The 17,001-nt window shown below is 46.6% G+C and overlaps 1 protein-coding gene across 2 annotated transcripts in view; it reads left to right on the top strand.

Moving 5' to 3' along the window:
- Positions 1-5,704, top strand: part of DEPDC7 (DEP domain containing 7) — a 53,303-nt gene extending 47,599 nt beyond the window's left edge. For both annotated transcript variants that reach the window (XM_073604472.1, XM_073604473.1), the window contains exon 9: positions 5,400-5,704. In XM_073604472.1, coding sequence (XP_073460573.1) covers positions 5,400-5,614 — 215 coding nt within the window. In that variant the 3' untranslated portion in view covers positions 5,615-5,704. The remainder of the gene's footprint in view (positions 1-5,399) is intronic.
- Positions 5,705-17,001: the final 11,297 nt, after the last annotated feature.

The following is a 17,001-nucleotide window of genomic DNA, read 5'->3' as shown; positions in this document are numbered from 1 at the left end:
TTTTTTTTATTTATTTATTTTTTTTTTTACTGTACCATCACTAAAATGTAATTGTGTTTAAGGCACACCTGCAGCCTAAGCTCCTAAGCTCCCATTCATACCTGTGCAACTTTTCATGCAATTTTTGCTAAATTTTATTTTAGATTTTTAGTTTATAATGTTTTTGTATGTAAAAATCAAACAAACCTTATCCCTGTTTTCCTACCCTAATTGTGGCACTCACTCCTTTCGCTCCAACTCCATTTCCTAGTTTTCGTACATTCCTTCCACTTTTCCCATATACTGGAAAATCTTTCTTTCTGCTGGTCTTCTTCCCTGCTATTCAGGTACTCCATTTTGTATGTGCCAAAACCTAGTAAAGCCATAGTTCTATAATGGATATGGGCTGAAAGTGCATTCAGGTTTAATTTGAGGGTATGTACAACCAAATCAGAGGAAGGGTTTAGGTATTGCAGCTCTTAATAGCCATCCCACCCTTTTCAAGGGCCCAAAAGTAATTGGACAATTGAATCAAAAGCTGTTTCATGGCCAGGTGTGGGCTACTCCTTCGTTATTTCTTCATCAATTAAGCGGGTAAAAGGTCTGGAGTTGATTTTAAGACCCCTTTCACTCTGGAGGTGTTTTTCAGGCGCTTTAGCGCTAAAAATAGAGCCTGAAAAATGCCTCATCTGCAGTCCCAGTGTGAAAGCCCGAGTGCTTTCACACTGGGGCGCTGCGCTGGCAGAATGTCAAAAGTCCTGCAAGCAGCAGCTTTGGTGCGCTTAAGGAGCGGTGTATTCACCGCTGCCCCTGCCCTTTGAAAACAATAGGCAGCGGTGCTTCGCGGCTGCTTTTAACCCTTTATTGGGTTGCTAACGGGGTTAAAAGCGACCCGCTAGCGGCCGAATAGCACTGCTAAAACTAGCATCGCTTTACCGCTAACATGGCCACACTGTCAGTGTGGAAGGGCTTTAAGTGTGGTATTTGCATTTTGAATCTATTGCTATGAACCTACATCATGCATTCAAAGGAGCTGTCCTTGCAAGTGACACAAATTCATCAGAGAGATGGCAGCAACATTAGGAGTGGCCAAATCAACAGTTTGGTACATTCTGAGGAAAGAATGCACTGATGAGCTCATTAATATTAAAAAAGCCTGGACGTCTAAAGAAGACAACAGTGGTGGATGATCGCAGGATTCTCTCTATATGGTAAAAAACCCATTCACAACATCCAAACAAGGGACACTCTCCAGGAGGTGGTCATATCATTGTCAAAGTCTACAATCAAGAGAAGATTTCACGAGCGCAAATACAGAGGGTTCACCACAAGGTACAAAACTTTCAAAAGCCTGAAGAATTGAAAAGCTAGATTAGACTTTGCCAAAAAACATCTAAAGTCAGGCCATTTCTGGAAAAATTCTTTAGATAGTTGAAACTAAGATTAATCTGTAGTAGAATGCGGATCCAGAGTCTAGTCTCGGGAGGGGCACTGCCAGAAAATATATTTTTTGGGGGTACATCTATCGGGGAAATGGCTGGTGTTGGCACTTCAATCATCACGGCACCTTGGTTGTTATGGTGTCAGGATGATTGAAGAGCATTATTACTATTACATTGTTATAAAAAATTAAATAGTTTAACTCACCATAATGCAGAATCAGTGGGAGCCCCGAGTGCGTCACTTGCCACGTCGCCTGCCACACATTGCGGATTGTCACGTCGCCTGCCACATGTTGCGGATTGTCACTTGCCATGTCGCCTGCCACCAAATGCGGATTGTCACTTGCAACGTCACCTGCCACATGTTGCACATTGATAGTCACTTGCTGTGTCACTTTCCTGCTAAGGTGGTCTCTTGTGTCCCAGAGTCAGGCAGCAGAGAGATGATGTAATCTCTCTGCTGCCGCAGCTGCCTGCAGGGCGGGCGCCGAGCGGTGAGAGATGTCATCTCTCTGCTCCCCCGCCCGCCGGCTCCCTGATTGGCCAGCAGCCCGCAAACACATCGAGCGGCACATCTCACCAACTGAGCCGCCGGGCCAGCCCGCTGTCTCTCTCCTGCGGAGCCGCCCGCCGGCTCTCTCACCTGCGGTGCCACCTGCCGGCTCTCACCCGCGGATCTACCCGCCGGCTCTCACCCGCATTCTCGGAGGGGGGCAAGTGCCCCGTCCTTCACCCCCTCCCCGGATCCGCCCCTGGTAGAATGACGGAAAGAAAACATTTTGGCGAAGGCTTGGAACAGATCATGATCCAAAGCACAAGTCATCTCTAAAACATAGTGAAGGCAGTGTGATGACATGGGCATGCATGGCTTCCAGTGGCACTGGGTCATTGGTGTTTTGATGTGACAGACCGAAGCAGCTGGATAAGTTCTGCAGTGTTTAGAGATATACTGTCAGCCCAGATTCAGCCAAATGCAGCAAAGTTGATTGGATGGCGCTTCACAGTACAGATGGACAATGATCCAAAACACACTGCAAAAGCAACCCAGGAGCTTTTGCATGAAAAGTGGAACATTCTGCAATGGCAGAGTCACCTGATCTCAACCCAGTTGAGCATGCATTTCACTTGCTGAAGGCAAAACTAAAGGCAGAAAGAGCCACAAAAAAAAACTGAAGACAGATGCAGTTAGAGCCTGGCAAAGAATCAGAAAAAAGGAAACCCAGACTTCAGGCAGTCATTGTCCGTAAAGGATTCTCAAAATATTAAAATTATTTTATTTGATTATATTAATTGTCCAATTACATTTGAGCCCCTGAAAATGGGGGTCTGCATAAAAATGGTTGCAGTTTTTTTAACCACTTAAGGACTAGCCTTGTTTTGAGATTTTGGTGTTTACATGTTTAAAACAGGTTTTTTGCTAGAAAATTATATATGTGTGTGTGTGTGTGTGTGTGTTTGGGGGTTCCAGCACCCTAGAGAATAAAATGGCGGACACTGATATACTTTTTTTTCACATTGTATTTGCGTAGCGGTCTTACAAGCGCACTTTTTTAAAAAAAATTCACTTTTTTGAAAAAAAAAAAAAAACCAGTAAAGTTAGCCCAATTTTTTTTTTTTTTTTTTTTTTTTTTTTTTTTATACTGTGAAAGATAATGTTACGCCAAGTAAATTGATACCCAACATGTCACGCTTCAAAATTGCGTCCGCTTGTGGAATGGCATCAAACTTTTACCCTTAATCTCCATAGGAGATGTTTAAGGCCCCTTTCACACGGGACGGATCCGTGTTGATCCGCCCCGTGTTTATCCGCTGCTCAGCGGGGATCGCTCCGCTTTCCACAGCTGAGCAGGCAGATGACAGGGCGGGACCCGCACACTGTGTAGGGACCGCCCTGTCAGATCTCCGCTCTCTCCTATGGGGGATCGGAGGAACACGGACCATCTGTCCGTGTTCCTCCGATCCGCTCTGCAGACGGATAGAAAAATAGGATTTTCTTCCGTCCGCAGAATCGGACGAGAGCGGAGGCGGACGACATCGGGTGTTAGCGGATGTACATCCGCTGACACCCGCTATCCCATAGGGATGCATGTATGTCCGTATTTCATCCGAAAACGGATGGATGAAATACGGACATACTGTCCGCATGTGTGAAAGGGGCCTAACTCAAAACATGCAACATGTAGAATTTTTTTTTTTTTTTGAGGTCTAAGGCTAGAATGGCTCTCGCTCTAACGATTGCGGCGATACCTCCCATGTGTGGTTTGACAACCGTTTTCATATGCGGATGCTACTCACGTATGCGTTCACTTCTGCGCGCGAGGTCGTTGGGACGGGGCGCTTTAAAAAAATGTATTTTTACTTGATTTTATTTCTTTTTTCACTGCTTAAAAAAAAAATTGGGTCACTTTTATTCCTATTACAAGGAATGTAAACATCCCTTGTAATAGAAAAAGGCATGACAGGTCCTCTTAAATATAAGATCTAGGTTCAAAAAGTCCTCAGATCTCATATTTGGACTTAAATGCAATTAAAAAAAAAAAAAATTGTCATTTGAAAAAATTACTTTGAAAAAATGGACCTTTTAAGATGTATGGGCGGAAGTGACGTTTCTTCCGCCCTGCTATGGTATGGAGACGGGTGTGGGGGGGGGCCCATCTTCCCCTCACTCGTCTCCATACCTGGCCACGGACAGGTCCCGATCGCCTCCACCGCTGCCGACTGCTCGGGTAAGCAGTGGGAGGGGGGTGGCACATCTCCCACTGCTGATAACGGTGATCTTGCTGCGAAACCTCCGCATAGACCACTATTATTGTAAACATGACAGACTCCTGAAGAGATGGATACCTCGGTTGTGGCAGCAGCTGATGCCGTTACTGAGATATCCATCTTTAAAGTGCCGACATATATGTACAGGAGCCAGTCGGCAAGTGGTTAAAATTTGTACTTGATATTTATGTTCAACCCCTTGAATTAAAGCTGAAAGTCTGCACTCAAATTTAATTTGGATTATTTATTTTTTATTCTGGTGGCATACAGGGCCAAAAGTGTGAAAAGTGTGTGTGTGTGTATATAATATAAAAAAAAATTATATTTTTAAATCCTTCTTTTATTGTGGGTTTTCCTGGGTCAAATTTTTTTAATACTGTACTTATAATACATTTTTGGGGCATCTGTTATGAAATGGGCAAAACCATGAGTCGTTGAGTCTCTGATCCCATAATCTCCCCTATGTATTGTTGTACCTCTTGCCAATTTTCCTGTATCTTCGGGCACTCCCACCATAGTTAGTATGGTGCCTTTCTGATTACACCCTTCAACACAGGGAAGGTTTTTCTAGTTGTATTTTTGTGCTTTATCAGGCGCTCTGTACCATCTTGCCAGATATTCATGAGTTTCTACTGTGTTTTATCTACTGCAAAATCATTTACAGCTCAATGCTTTGCTTACTTGGTCTCTTAAGCGTGACCCTAATTCCCTTTCCCATATTTTGATGAATGGGGGCATTCCTGGCTTCTCTAACCTTGTGAGTATTTTATAGATCTGAGATGACTTGTCATGCAATTTGACAGTTCCAAATGACAAGTTGCACCCTATTGTCAGCAATGGAACCCTTCGAATTGGTGTAAAAAGGTTCCTGTATTTCAGCAATTTCAGGTGCAACTTTCATAGAAATCATCTGTGCATGAAGTTGCACCTGAAAATCCCACTGGCCTGCAGTTTTGAAATTGCGCTAGTTCAAGTGAAGTAGCATGATTTTAAAGTCTCAATTGGTGGGAAACTGGTCTAAATGTGTAGATTCAGTTTTGTGGCTGTTTGTAGCAGTTTCAAGTACATTGGTTCTTGGTGCAAGATGCAGAAGCAATAGAACAGGGCTTATAGAGCAGAGATGCAGGATTATGATCATTCAGATAAAGGAACACTAAAGCTGCTGGTGCTGACGTATATTTTCTGAAACGTAATTTTTGTCTTTGTTCTCAGGTTATGCCTTCTGCCAAAGAATAGAGAAAAGCGAACTTGATTCTGCCACAAAGAAAACTACACGGGCAGAACTGTGGACTTTGTTGAAAACTATATATGAGAACACTAAACTGTCACCTAAAGAAAAAAAGCGTCTTCTGGGTCAGTTCTACAAAAGTCACCCAGATGTATTCATCCAGTTCTTTGGTGACAAAGTCAGCACTGTGTATACGTAATATATTGTAAATATATAACATGTAAAGTGTTAATATTGTATATGTATGTTTATTTTGCACATTAATAAAAGAAGCCTTTTTTTAAAAAAATTTGATAGAACGTAAATTACATTAGCGCACATAGTGATGAATCCTTGCTCATAAAGATACCCGAGGCAGAGTGTGAATGGGCAATGACATAAACGCCTAGTTGTGTGTAAACCTGGGTTCACACATTTGCGAACTGACATTGCATGTGATTCGCAACCACACTGCTGTACTGATCACATGCGATGAATGTGCAATGTGGGTTCAGCCATAGTTTGTATGGCTGAACTCATTAGATTTGCACAAGTGCAGAATTTTTTTTTTTTTTCCCCCTGCATTGGAATTGGATCGCATGGAGGCGCTGCGGAGATTCACCGCTCAGGTGGAAGAATCTGTCCACAGGACAACTATTAGTTGTGAACTCCACAAATCTGGCCTTTATGAAAGAGTGGCAAGAAAGCCATTGTTGAAAGTAGGCCATAAGAAATCCCACTTGCAGTTTGCTAGAAGCCACGTGGGGGAGACGGCAAACATGTGGAAGAAGGTTCTCTGGTCAGATGAGACCAAAATTTAACTTTTTGGCCTAAACGCAAAATGCTATGTGTGGCAGAAAACTAACACACTGCACATCACCCTGAACACACCATCCCCACCGTGAAACATGGTGGTGGCAGCATCATGTGGGAATGCTTTTCTTTAGCAGGGACAGGGAAGCTGGTCAGTTGATGGGAAGATGGATGGAGCCAAATACAGGACAATCTTAGAAGAAAACCTGTTAGTGTGCAAAAGACTTGAGACTGCGGCGGAGGTTCACCTTCCAGCAGGACAATGACCCTAAACATACAGCCAGAGCTACAATGGAATGATTTAGATTAAAGCATATTCATGTATTTAGAATGGTCCAGACCTAAATCCAATTGAGAATCTGTGGCAAGACTTGTATTGCTGTTCAGATGCTCTTCAGCCAATCTGACAGAGCTTGAGCTATTTTGCAAAGAATGGGCAAAAACTTTACTTTTTAGATGTGCAAAGCTTGTAGAGACATCCCCAAAAAGACTTGCAGCTGTAATTGCAGCAACAGGTGGTTCAACAAAGTATTGCTTCAGGGTGGCTGAATACAAATGCACGCCACACGCTTTTCAGATATTTATTTGTAAACCATTTTGAAAACTTATAATTTTCCTTCCACTTCACAATGTGTCCCTTTGTGTTGGTCTATCGCATAAAATCTGAAACTTTTTGGTTGTAACATGACAAAATGTGGAACGTTTTTAAGGGATGTGTATACTTTTTTTTTTCAAGGCACTTATACATGTTCCAACCATTTCTAGGGTGTAAAAAAAATGGTAAATGCATTTTTAATTAAGTGAACTTTTCCTTGAAGTTCTAGAGCAGTGTAACATCATACAAAGACCTTTAAGAAATGTTTGCTTCCAACCTTGTAGAAATTATTTGGGAAGACCTTTTTCTGTTAAAGCTGCTGTTCAGTCAGGTCCATAAAGACCTGGTTTAGAGTGGAGGAACTGGAGTGGCCTGCACGGAGCCCTGACATAAATTGGAACCCTACTCAGCAACTTTTGGGTAAATTAAAATGCCTGTTGTAAGAAAGATCTTGCCAACATTGTTACCTAATTTTTACAATTGCTTCGGTTAAATAGACGCAAGTTTTCAAATGCACTACTCTTATGGAAAGTCTACCCAGAAAAGCGGAGGCTGTTATAGCCACTAGATGAGGGTTGGGCAAATGGGTATAGAGGTCTGTGGGTTTGGATGTTGTCATTCTAGCTCATTTAACTGTGCTGATCAGCAGATGTCTATAAACTTTCCTCCATCTAAGGGGTGCCCTATTCTAGTAGGATTTCTGTACTAATGCCCACTCTTGCAGGAATAGGTTTGTATGGGGCATTCCAAGGCTGATTTTGAAGTTCTGACCATGGTTGATGGCCTTCTACATGGTACACTAGGTCATTGTTTCTTAACCCTGTCCAAGTACTCCAACAGGCCATGTTTTGGGAATTTCTTTGATGAAATAGCTGTTTAAAATACCAAGCCATCGACTCTGACTCAGATTTTAACCACTTGCCGATCGCACTATAGCCAAATGACGGCTACAGTGTGGCTCTAACTCTGGGAGGGCGTACTATGATGTCCTCCCAGAATAGCGCCTCCAGGGGCGCGCATACTGGAGTATCCATGACCGCCAGGCCCAGAGAACCCGAGGTGGATCATGGCAAATGGCCGCTGACAACAGCCGTTTACCACGTGATCGTTCCGTCAAATGACGGAGCGATCACATGTAAACAAACCGGCGTCATGTCTAGTTCCTCTCTCCCTTCTCTGGACCGAGCAGTACAGTGTGAGAGGAGAGGGGGAGGGATCGGATGCAGCAGCTCTGTGGGCTGGATGTGTAGTGCCCACAGGGCTGCTCAGTGACAACTGCAGCCTAATCCAGCCATCCATCCCTCTGCATGAGCCATCCACACTCGGCCATTTCCTCCATCCACACTTGGCCATTCCCTTTTATCTAAAAGTACATAGTGGAAATCAATTTTTATATAAAAGTGCATAATGGGGAGGCATTGCTTGACAATGGCAGCGTGAGGACACGCTATCCGGAGCTCTGCACGGGCTGAGGCCGGGAATTGCCTGACAACGGACACAGGCAAGCTTTCTCACATGCCAAGGGACCGCAAGCACCCGTCGACTGCTGGGGAACCGAGGGGGCCCGAGATCACGCAATACTTTCTAAGGCAGCACATCGTAGCCTCTCCCGCAGCCCTGGCCAAGATGGTGCCACCGCGGGTCGCTCTGGCAAGCGCAGCTGCCACATCCAGTAGCAACAGGCGAGGCACACAGACAGCTAAGACGGCTGGGGACCCGCATACTTCTGCGGACCAGCCGCTCTACCCTATCCCATTCCCAGACATCCCCCACACGGACTCACAACCAGCCACACAAAACCTGGTGCTGGGGGCAGGCAGCCATGCTGAGGGGACCCTCCGGGACATTGTGGCAGGCCTGCCCACTAAACAAGACCCTTCAGGCCATGGCTGCTTCCATTGTCACTGCCCTCACAAGGGAGCTCCATGATCTGTACCAGCAGGTGAAAACTGTGGAGGGATGGGTCATGGACCTGGAATCCTCCAAATCCACAACAGATGCCTGCCTCACCACGCTGGAATTGGAGCAGCAGACTTTTCGCCGCCACCTTGTTGAGGTCCAACTGCAACTCGACGATGGAGAAAATCGCAGCAGATGCAACAACCTGTGACTCCGTGGCATCCCGGAAGCTACCGTGGGCCCAGATCTACGTGCCGCAGTGATGGCCATCTTGAACCAAATCTTGGGCAAGCCCCCCACTTCGGAATTGGAACTAGACAGGGTCCACAGACTGCCAGGCCTAAGGGCTCCTCCCAGACCCTCAGATGTACTCTGTCGGGTCCATTTCTTCACTATTCAAGAGGAGATCATACGCCTGGCATGGTCAAGGGGCCCCCATTGACTTTGATGGAGCTATGATCTGGATTTACCCTTATGTCTCAAGACACACACGAGCTCTACGTGGTCTTATGCGACCCCTCCTGGAAGTGATCCGCACAGCAGAGGCCACATACCGTTGGGGTCACCCCTTTCATCTGTGCGCAAGCAGGGATCCGTGTTCTACCTCCGCTCACCCGATGAACTCCCTGACCTGTTTGGCTTCCTGGATCAACTGTCCATCAGTGTTCCTAACTGGCATGATTTTCTACTTGCCCAAGAAGCGCTCGGTCCAGCCTTGCCAAGGCCGCGACGGCTGCGAAGATCCCGCTCCTGTGCTCCCAGTCGTGAGGCTCCCCAGTCCCACCCAACCTCATCCGAAGCATGACATATTCCAGAGCGCAGGTTGGTAAGACCATTTGTACTGTGTCCCTGCACTTTCATTTGGAGACTTGTCACTTGCTAAACCCTCTGGGACCAGGTCTGTGCCAACTCGATGCCTCCAGATATTCGGGGATCCATGATTTGTCTGCTGACCCACTATTCAGTGTCTTAGCTAGATGACCCTACAGCTACACTTTCAGGATGTTGGATAAGGGTATGGGTAACCAGGGACCCACCCTAGCCAAGTTGGGCTGTTTTGGCTTCTACCAGTTAGTCTCACCACATTTTGTTAGATCCTCAATGTCTGATCGCTCTCCCCGACCCGTCATACTCTTTACTGGGATTCGGACAGAGAGACTGTTTTTAGATCACTGGATGGGCCTCGTGAGTCGCCACCTCCACAATACCTGAGTCAGAACTGACTGGCTACCTGCCGACCCCACTGGGTCATACCTGGTGGGTGCATACACCCTTTCAGCCCTCTACCCTGTCCACCCCCCATTTGGGACCTTACCGGTCTACATCCTTACTTTGACAGAGGGGGAGGTGAGGCCTGTCTGGTGACTGTGTATATTTTTTTTTTTTTTGTAAGGGGGATGGCCTTGCTGGTCGTTGGGTACGCATTGATGCCTTTTTTTTTTTTTTTTTTCGTGGTCCATACATGTCCACGTCCGGGCCCTCCATTGGGGTGCCCCGGGTCCTGGTACTGAGATGGCCCATGCATGTGTCCTCCCTTGATGTTACCCGCCTGGGTATTGTGCCACTCTCGCTGCCGGTCCGGGGCATCAGCGCGGACGGGTTACGGTCGTTGGCCATCTATCACTGTCACTGCTGTATGCACGTTATTTTGTCATGTTATATTATTATTGTCTTGCCTATTCACTGAATTATATTATGTTCCTTGTTGCTCTCATCCTGTGCAACTCCAACTATATTGGTTTTCCTTGCTTAAATTTACAACCTTATTGCCCACATCGGGCACCCTCTACTGCCTATACCACCCCCGTATAGGGCGGACTTCCACTCAGACAACTGAGTGCTGAGTCATAGTCCTCAGTGTTCTAACATCTTAGACAGTTCCCTCCTCCCTTCCACTCTCCTCTTACTCCCCTCCCCCCTTTTTCTCACCTCCCCCCTGACCACATATTCATCTACTTTCTCTCTTGTCCTCTCCCTTACTTCCCTCTTATTTACCCCATTCTCAGCCTCTCGCTTGGGTGGACTATCCCTCCCGGGGTAAGATCCCACACTTTATTGCTGACCTGTTTTGGCCAGGCGGTAATATGGGTCTCCTTAGGGTCACTTCCGTCAATGTAAGGGGTTTGAACACACCCAAAAAACGTTCCCAGCTTTTGGCTGAGTTGCGGAAGCATAAGACTCAAATCGCTTTCCTACAGGAAATGCACTTCCGCGGTGATCGAATCCCTAAGTTGACAAATGACTTTCCCCGCGGTGTACCACAGTGTGTCTCCCATCTCTAAATCCAAGGGGGTGAGCATTCTGTTGGCCAAGTTGGTCCCATGGATCTTTCAAGCGCAGCAGACGGATGAGTTGGGTCGCTTTCTCCTCTTGAAGGGAAAGGTGTTTGACAGACAGGTCACCTTTTTCCAATGTTTATTTTCCAAACGTGGACCATCTGCAATTTCTGCGGAAGCTTCTCCCTGAAATCCTAGAGTTTGCGGAGGGGCTCCTAATCTTTGGAGGAGATCTCCAATTTCGCTATGGACCCCCTTCTTGATGTCTCCCGGGGTTCCTCCCACCTCCCCTTTTCTCGTCTCAATCGCCTTAAGGGGGATCTGCACTTGGTTGACCCCTGGAGGCTGTTACACCCCCAGGATTGCGACTATTCCTTCTCTCCAGTGCACCAAACCTACTCGCGGCTTGATTATCTTCTAGTCCCGCATAAGGACCTTTCAAGAGTAGTGTCGACCAGCATTGATGTTATCTTTCTCAGATCATGCCCTGATTCACCTGACCCTTCAACTGGGCCCTGTTACCCCGACTCACCATCCTGGAGATTGAACGAGTCTCTGTTCCAAGCGGCAGAGATTTGTGACGAGCTCCTGGCCACCACGTGTGAATATTTTGCCATCACCGAAGCCTCAGTCGCTAACCCCTTAGTGGTGTAGGAGGCTCACAAAACGGTGATTCGGGGTCCATTGATCAAAATAGGAGCCTGCCTTAAGAGGGAGAGGTCTCGCCGCGCAGAGGAACTTTTTTGTCCAGCTACACAATCTAGAGTGCTCCCACAAGGTGCACGCTCCAAATACCAAGATCTCTGAGTTTGTGAGGAGCTCCATGTACTCCTATTCCACAAAACAAAGCAAAAGCTAGCATTGGCTCACCGTACAATGTACGAATTGTCCAACAAACCGGGCACACTTCTGGCGAGGGCACTGTGGGCCCCCGCATGAACACCTACATCCCTCACATTATGGGCTCTTCGGGGCAGAAGCTCCATACTTCCTCTGACATGGCGACGGAGTTCAGATCCTTCTACGAGGGCCTGTACAACTTAGACTGCTCCCCCACTATGGACACTCCTTCTGGTGACGTGACCACTCCCCAGTCCTACCTTGCCTCCTCAGGCATGCCATCTTTCCCCCTTGCAGCTAGGGAGGAGCTGGAGGAGCCAATTACGGTGGTGGAACTTGGGGTGCCCCTGGCCAACTAAAAGGCCTCCGGCCCGGATGGCCTCACCCCGAGCTAGTACAAAGTTTTTTTTTTTTTTCCCGAGACCCTATCTCAACCGTTGGTCTCGGCATTGAACTCTATCACGGAAGGGGAGTCATTCTCAATTTGATACACTGCGAACCTACATCTCTTATCCCGAAAGAAGGGAAAGATCCATTGCACTGTGGGAATTATCGCCCGATAGCACTTCTGAATATGGATTTGAAACTGTTTGCCAAAATTCTGGCAAACAGGTTGCTCCCACACATCCCGAGCCTTGTTCATAGAGACCAAGCAGGTTTTGTACCCCTCCGCGAACCACGAGACAATACCATCCGGGTGGTGAACCTGATCCATGCAGCCAGGTCTTCGGATCGGCCTCTTCTCTTGCTGTCCACGGATGCAGAGAGAGCCTTCGACCGTGTGAACTGGTCTTTCATGCGAGCTACTCTAGAACACATTGGTCTATGGTCCTCCAGGCAGAGTTGGATACTATCCTTTTATTTGAACCCCACGGCCGCTGTCAAGGTCAATGAAACAAGATCTGACTTTTTCAACATCCATAACTGCACACAATAGGGCTGCCCCCTGTCTCCTTTAATCTTCATACTAACCCTAGAGCCCTTCCTGTGCAAGATCAGGGTGGATTCTGCCATCGCCGGCTTTCAGAAAACCTCTGGGATGCACAAGGTGGCCGCATTTGCAGATGACTTGATCTTTTTCCTAACTGACCCACTGACCTTCCTTCCAAAACTCCTTCAGTCCCTAAAGGAATACGGTGCCCTCTTTCTTCCAAATTATTCTATCCAAATCGTCCGCGCTGAACATCACAGGAGGGAAAAACCTGATCACGTCACTTCGCCCGGCGTTCCCCTTCCACTGGGCAACTGACTCAATTTACTACCTGGGTGTGGATATGACCTCTTCACTCTGCAAACTTCTTACCCTTACACACCTCAAAACAGATCTTCTCCATTGGCACTTACGTTAACGTGGTTTGGCCGTTGCAATGCCCTCAAGATGACGCTACTGCCCAGGGTGCTATACTTGTTGCAAGCACTTCCCATTCGCCTCCCTCCAGTGTTTTTTAAAAGGGTGAACTCACTGTTCAGAGATTTCATCTGGTCTTGCTGTAAATCTCGCCTTAAGATGAAACTTCTCCATCTTGCAAAGCATAGGGGAGGAGTTGTCTCCCAGATGTAAAAGCCTATTACAGAGCTGCACACCTCACCAGGTTGGTGGACTGGCACTGCCACGCAGCAGTGAAACAGTGGGTGGAGATGGAGGACTCTGGAGATGCAGCCAAGAGTTGGCTGTGGATTTCATCACCACTCCTAAGGACCGTCACTGAACACCCTACATTGGGTAGCACCCTTCTGGTAGCCAGGGACGCATTTAGACATACTTCAGTGTCACCGCAGCCTTCTCCTGTGGTACCGGTGTTGGGCAACCCGGAATTCCCCCTAGGCCTTCAGAATCCTCGTTTCCAACATTTGGTCATGAGAGGGAATCTCCGCCTGGGAGACTTTGTGGGCTTCGATGGCTGACTTACCCCCTTGGCAGGGGTATCTGCTACGGACCCTCTGTTGGATTTCTGGAGCAGTTTTCAGCTGCGCAACTTTCTGCGTGGGTGTTTACGGACACAGGGTGCATCTCGCCAACTGACGGAATTGGCACTCCTATTGCAGGGGGGAACCAGTCCGCCATGGCCTTTCAATAATATATGCATCTCTGATTCGGCTAGCGGATGGATACACCCCACCCTTCCTAACTAAATGGGAATCGGACTTGGGCACCCAGTTTAATGATTCCCAGAAAAAGAAGATTCTTCATTTCTCCCAGAAGTCCTCTATAACCACAAGGATCGAGGAGACAGGTTATATAATCTTGACCAGATGGTACAGAGTGCCAACCGCTTTGCACTGTTTCTTCCTATATGTCCCCAGCGTTTGCTGGTGCTGAAGGGACGATGCATATTTTCTGGGATTGTCCCAAACTTGCCCCCTTTTGGCGCGAGGTGACCTGTACGATCAAACACTTGACCAATGTTGACCTAGAACGGGACCCGGTGGCCTGCCTGCTCCATCTCTCTAATTGACCGATCAGGAAAATGCGTCAACCCCCCCCTCCCGAAAGCTCTGTGGTACTCCAGGGTGAATGAATTGAGAGACATGGAAGATCTCACTGCCACCTTGCCTGACAGGGAGGAGACCTTCCGAGAGACCTGGCGACCCCGGAACCACTTTGTGTGCACCGACGCATGTTTACAGGAGATGGCATACAAGTTGGCCCGGGCGAGAGGCCTCCTAAGAGCTCTCTATCTCTAATCTCTATCTCCTCACACCTAGTCTCCTCCTCTCAACCTCTACCCCCCCACTGCAGCTGTTTCAGCCCCCCCACCCTGCCCTACACCTTCCTTCCTTCCTTCCTTCCTTCCTTCCTTCCTTCCTTCCTTCCTTCCTTCCTTCCTTCCTTCCTTCCTTCCTTCCTTCCTTCCTTCCTTCCTTCCTTCCTTCCTTCCTTCCTTCCTTCCTTCCTTCCTTCCTTCCTTCCTGAAGAATTCTATGTTAAGTTACCTTATTCTACCGTATATTACATGTTTTATTGTAGTTTGTCTCAATTTTTCACATATCGAAGCATAGATGCCTTGTCCATTGAGATAAATGTTTGTTAGACGCCCTAGTGTGGCGCATTGAGCACTTTACGCACCTAAGTATATGCTGTTATGGTCACTTACTCTGTACAACTCTGAACATATTGTCTTCAGTCTCGGGCCTCCGATTACCTTCCTACTGGTTATTTACTTGAGATACTGTACATACACTGTTTCTTTTTTGTTTAAGTTTTTTTATTAAGGAACAAAATACACAATACAAGCAAGTGTAAACAGACCAGTAGGTCTTGTGACATTCTATCAGTGGCCTGCGTAATATAGATATGTACTTTAGGTTGCTCCAATATGTCATTCTGCGACTTTTAATTATGTCCCGGAATCACAGGATTCCGTCGTGTAGTCATGTAAAGTAACCTTTTCGAGAAGGTCGCACTAGGCAGAAGCTACTGTAAGTACTTCCAAGGTAGCCCTGATTAACACATATAGCTTAGAGTAAAACGAGACCAGAAATAAGAAAAGTGGGAAATCCAGAAAAAGAAAAGATGAGGGATGAGATGGTGTAAGGGGGGGGGGGAGTGCCGTTATAGTTTTTTTTTTTTTTTTTTTTTTTTTTTTATATGCGATCCTGCTGGTTGGCTTGTACAGTGCAGTAGAATAACCCATGGATCATTAGGAGTCTCAAAACCTTGGATCTCTTTAACCCAGTATAGGATGGTTAGCCAATAAGGGCGGATAAGGGGACAATACCACCAAACATGAGCATGTGTCGCCCGTTCTCCGCATCCGCGCCAACATAGTGGTGATGTTAGTGGAAAGGACTTGTGGAGCACCACTGGGGTATAGTGCCACCTTGTCAGCAATTTATAGTTGACCTCCGCCGTTTTGGAAGACATCGAGGACGTGTGTGTAATAAAGGATTGTGGACCGCTGCATCTGAGATCTTTCTCCCAGTCACTGATGAAATTAGGATGTCCTGTAGCAGCTAGCATTTGTAGGGCGTGGTAGAAATAGGAGAGAGGCTTCTCAACTGGTCATTCTTCTGAGAAGGCAGGTTCTATCAGCGTCAGTTCTGAGATGGAACGTATGGGTTTTGGTAGAGAGTGAACAAAGATTGATAATTGATGGTAATGCCATTGATCCATGAGCGATGCTGTAAGGGTGGAGATGAGCATCGAGAGAGGTACCACGCCAGATGCGGTAGTAACTTGGTGTAGCAGGGCCGTAGCCCCAAGGTTCCAGACATGGATTTTGGGGTCTATGTTTCCGGGGGTAAAATATTTGTGCCCAGTCAGAGGTATCAGAGGAGAGTTACTTGTCCAATTGTGTGATTTACACGTGTGAGCGGTGAGGTGGTTGTGGACATAGACCTGTATTTTTTTTTTCTAGGGATCTATATTTGTGGGAAAAGGTCTGCACCACAGAAATCCATTTCTAAGGTTACCCAAAGTTTAGATTCTTTGTGATCTTTCCAATCTGAGATTCTGTTCAATACTACTGCCAAGAAATATCTTTTAAAGTCAGGTAGGGCTAAGCCTCCTTCCCTTTTAGATCTGGTAAGGAGGGTCCTAGCAAGTCTGGATCATCTCCTGTTCCAAATATAATCAAAGTTCTTAATAATGTAAAGAAGCCCGTGGGGAATCTGTATGGGATCATCTGAAACCAGAACAGCAGCCTGGGCAATACGTTCATCTTTACTATGCCAATCCTTCCCAACCATGAGTGTGCAAGCTGAGACTATTTCTGCAGGTCCGACCTGATTTTGTTTAACAAGGGCATAAAATTGGCACGGAACAAGGATGTGGGATTAGGGGTGAGAAATAGTCCCAGATACTTCATGGATCGAACCTGCCAACTAAAGGGGAACAATCTTTTCAGTTGAGTTGCCATCGCTTTGGGAATTGATCTATTTAAAATTTCAGATTTCGTCATTAATTTTAAAATTGGAAATGATACTAAATGCTGAGAATGCTGACATCAAGTTGGGCAGGGAGATCATGGGTTGTTGTACATAGAACAAAATCTCATCTGCGTAAGCAGCATATTTATGTTCTGAGTTCCCCACAATAATCCCATGTATGCTAGGATTGTTTCTAACCGTCGATAAAAATGGTCCTAGTGATAAGGCAAATAAGATGGGTGAGAGGGGGCAGCCCTGGCGGGTGCCATTATATAATGTGAAGGGGTCGTTTAACGTGCCATTTATTCGTTGAGC

Source organism: Aquarana catesbeiana, linkage group LG11 (genome assembly GCF_042186555.1).
Source record: "Aquarana catesbeiana isolate 2022-GZ linkage group LG11, ASM4218655v1, whole genome shotgun sequence".
Taxonomy (NCBI): Eukaryota; Metazoa; Chordata; class Amphibia; order Anura; family Ranidae; genus Aquarana; species Aquarana catesbeiana.
The sequence above is the reverse complement of the archived record's forward strand: the minus strand, read 5'-3'. Positions and strand labels throughout refer to the sequence as shown.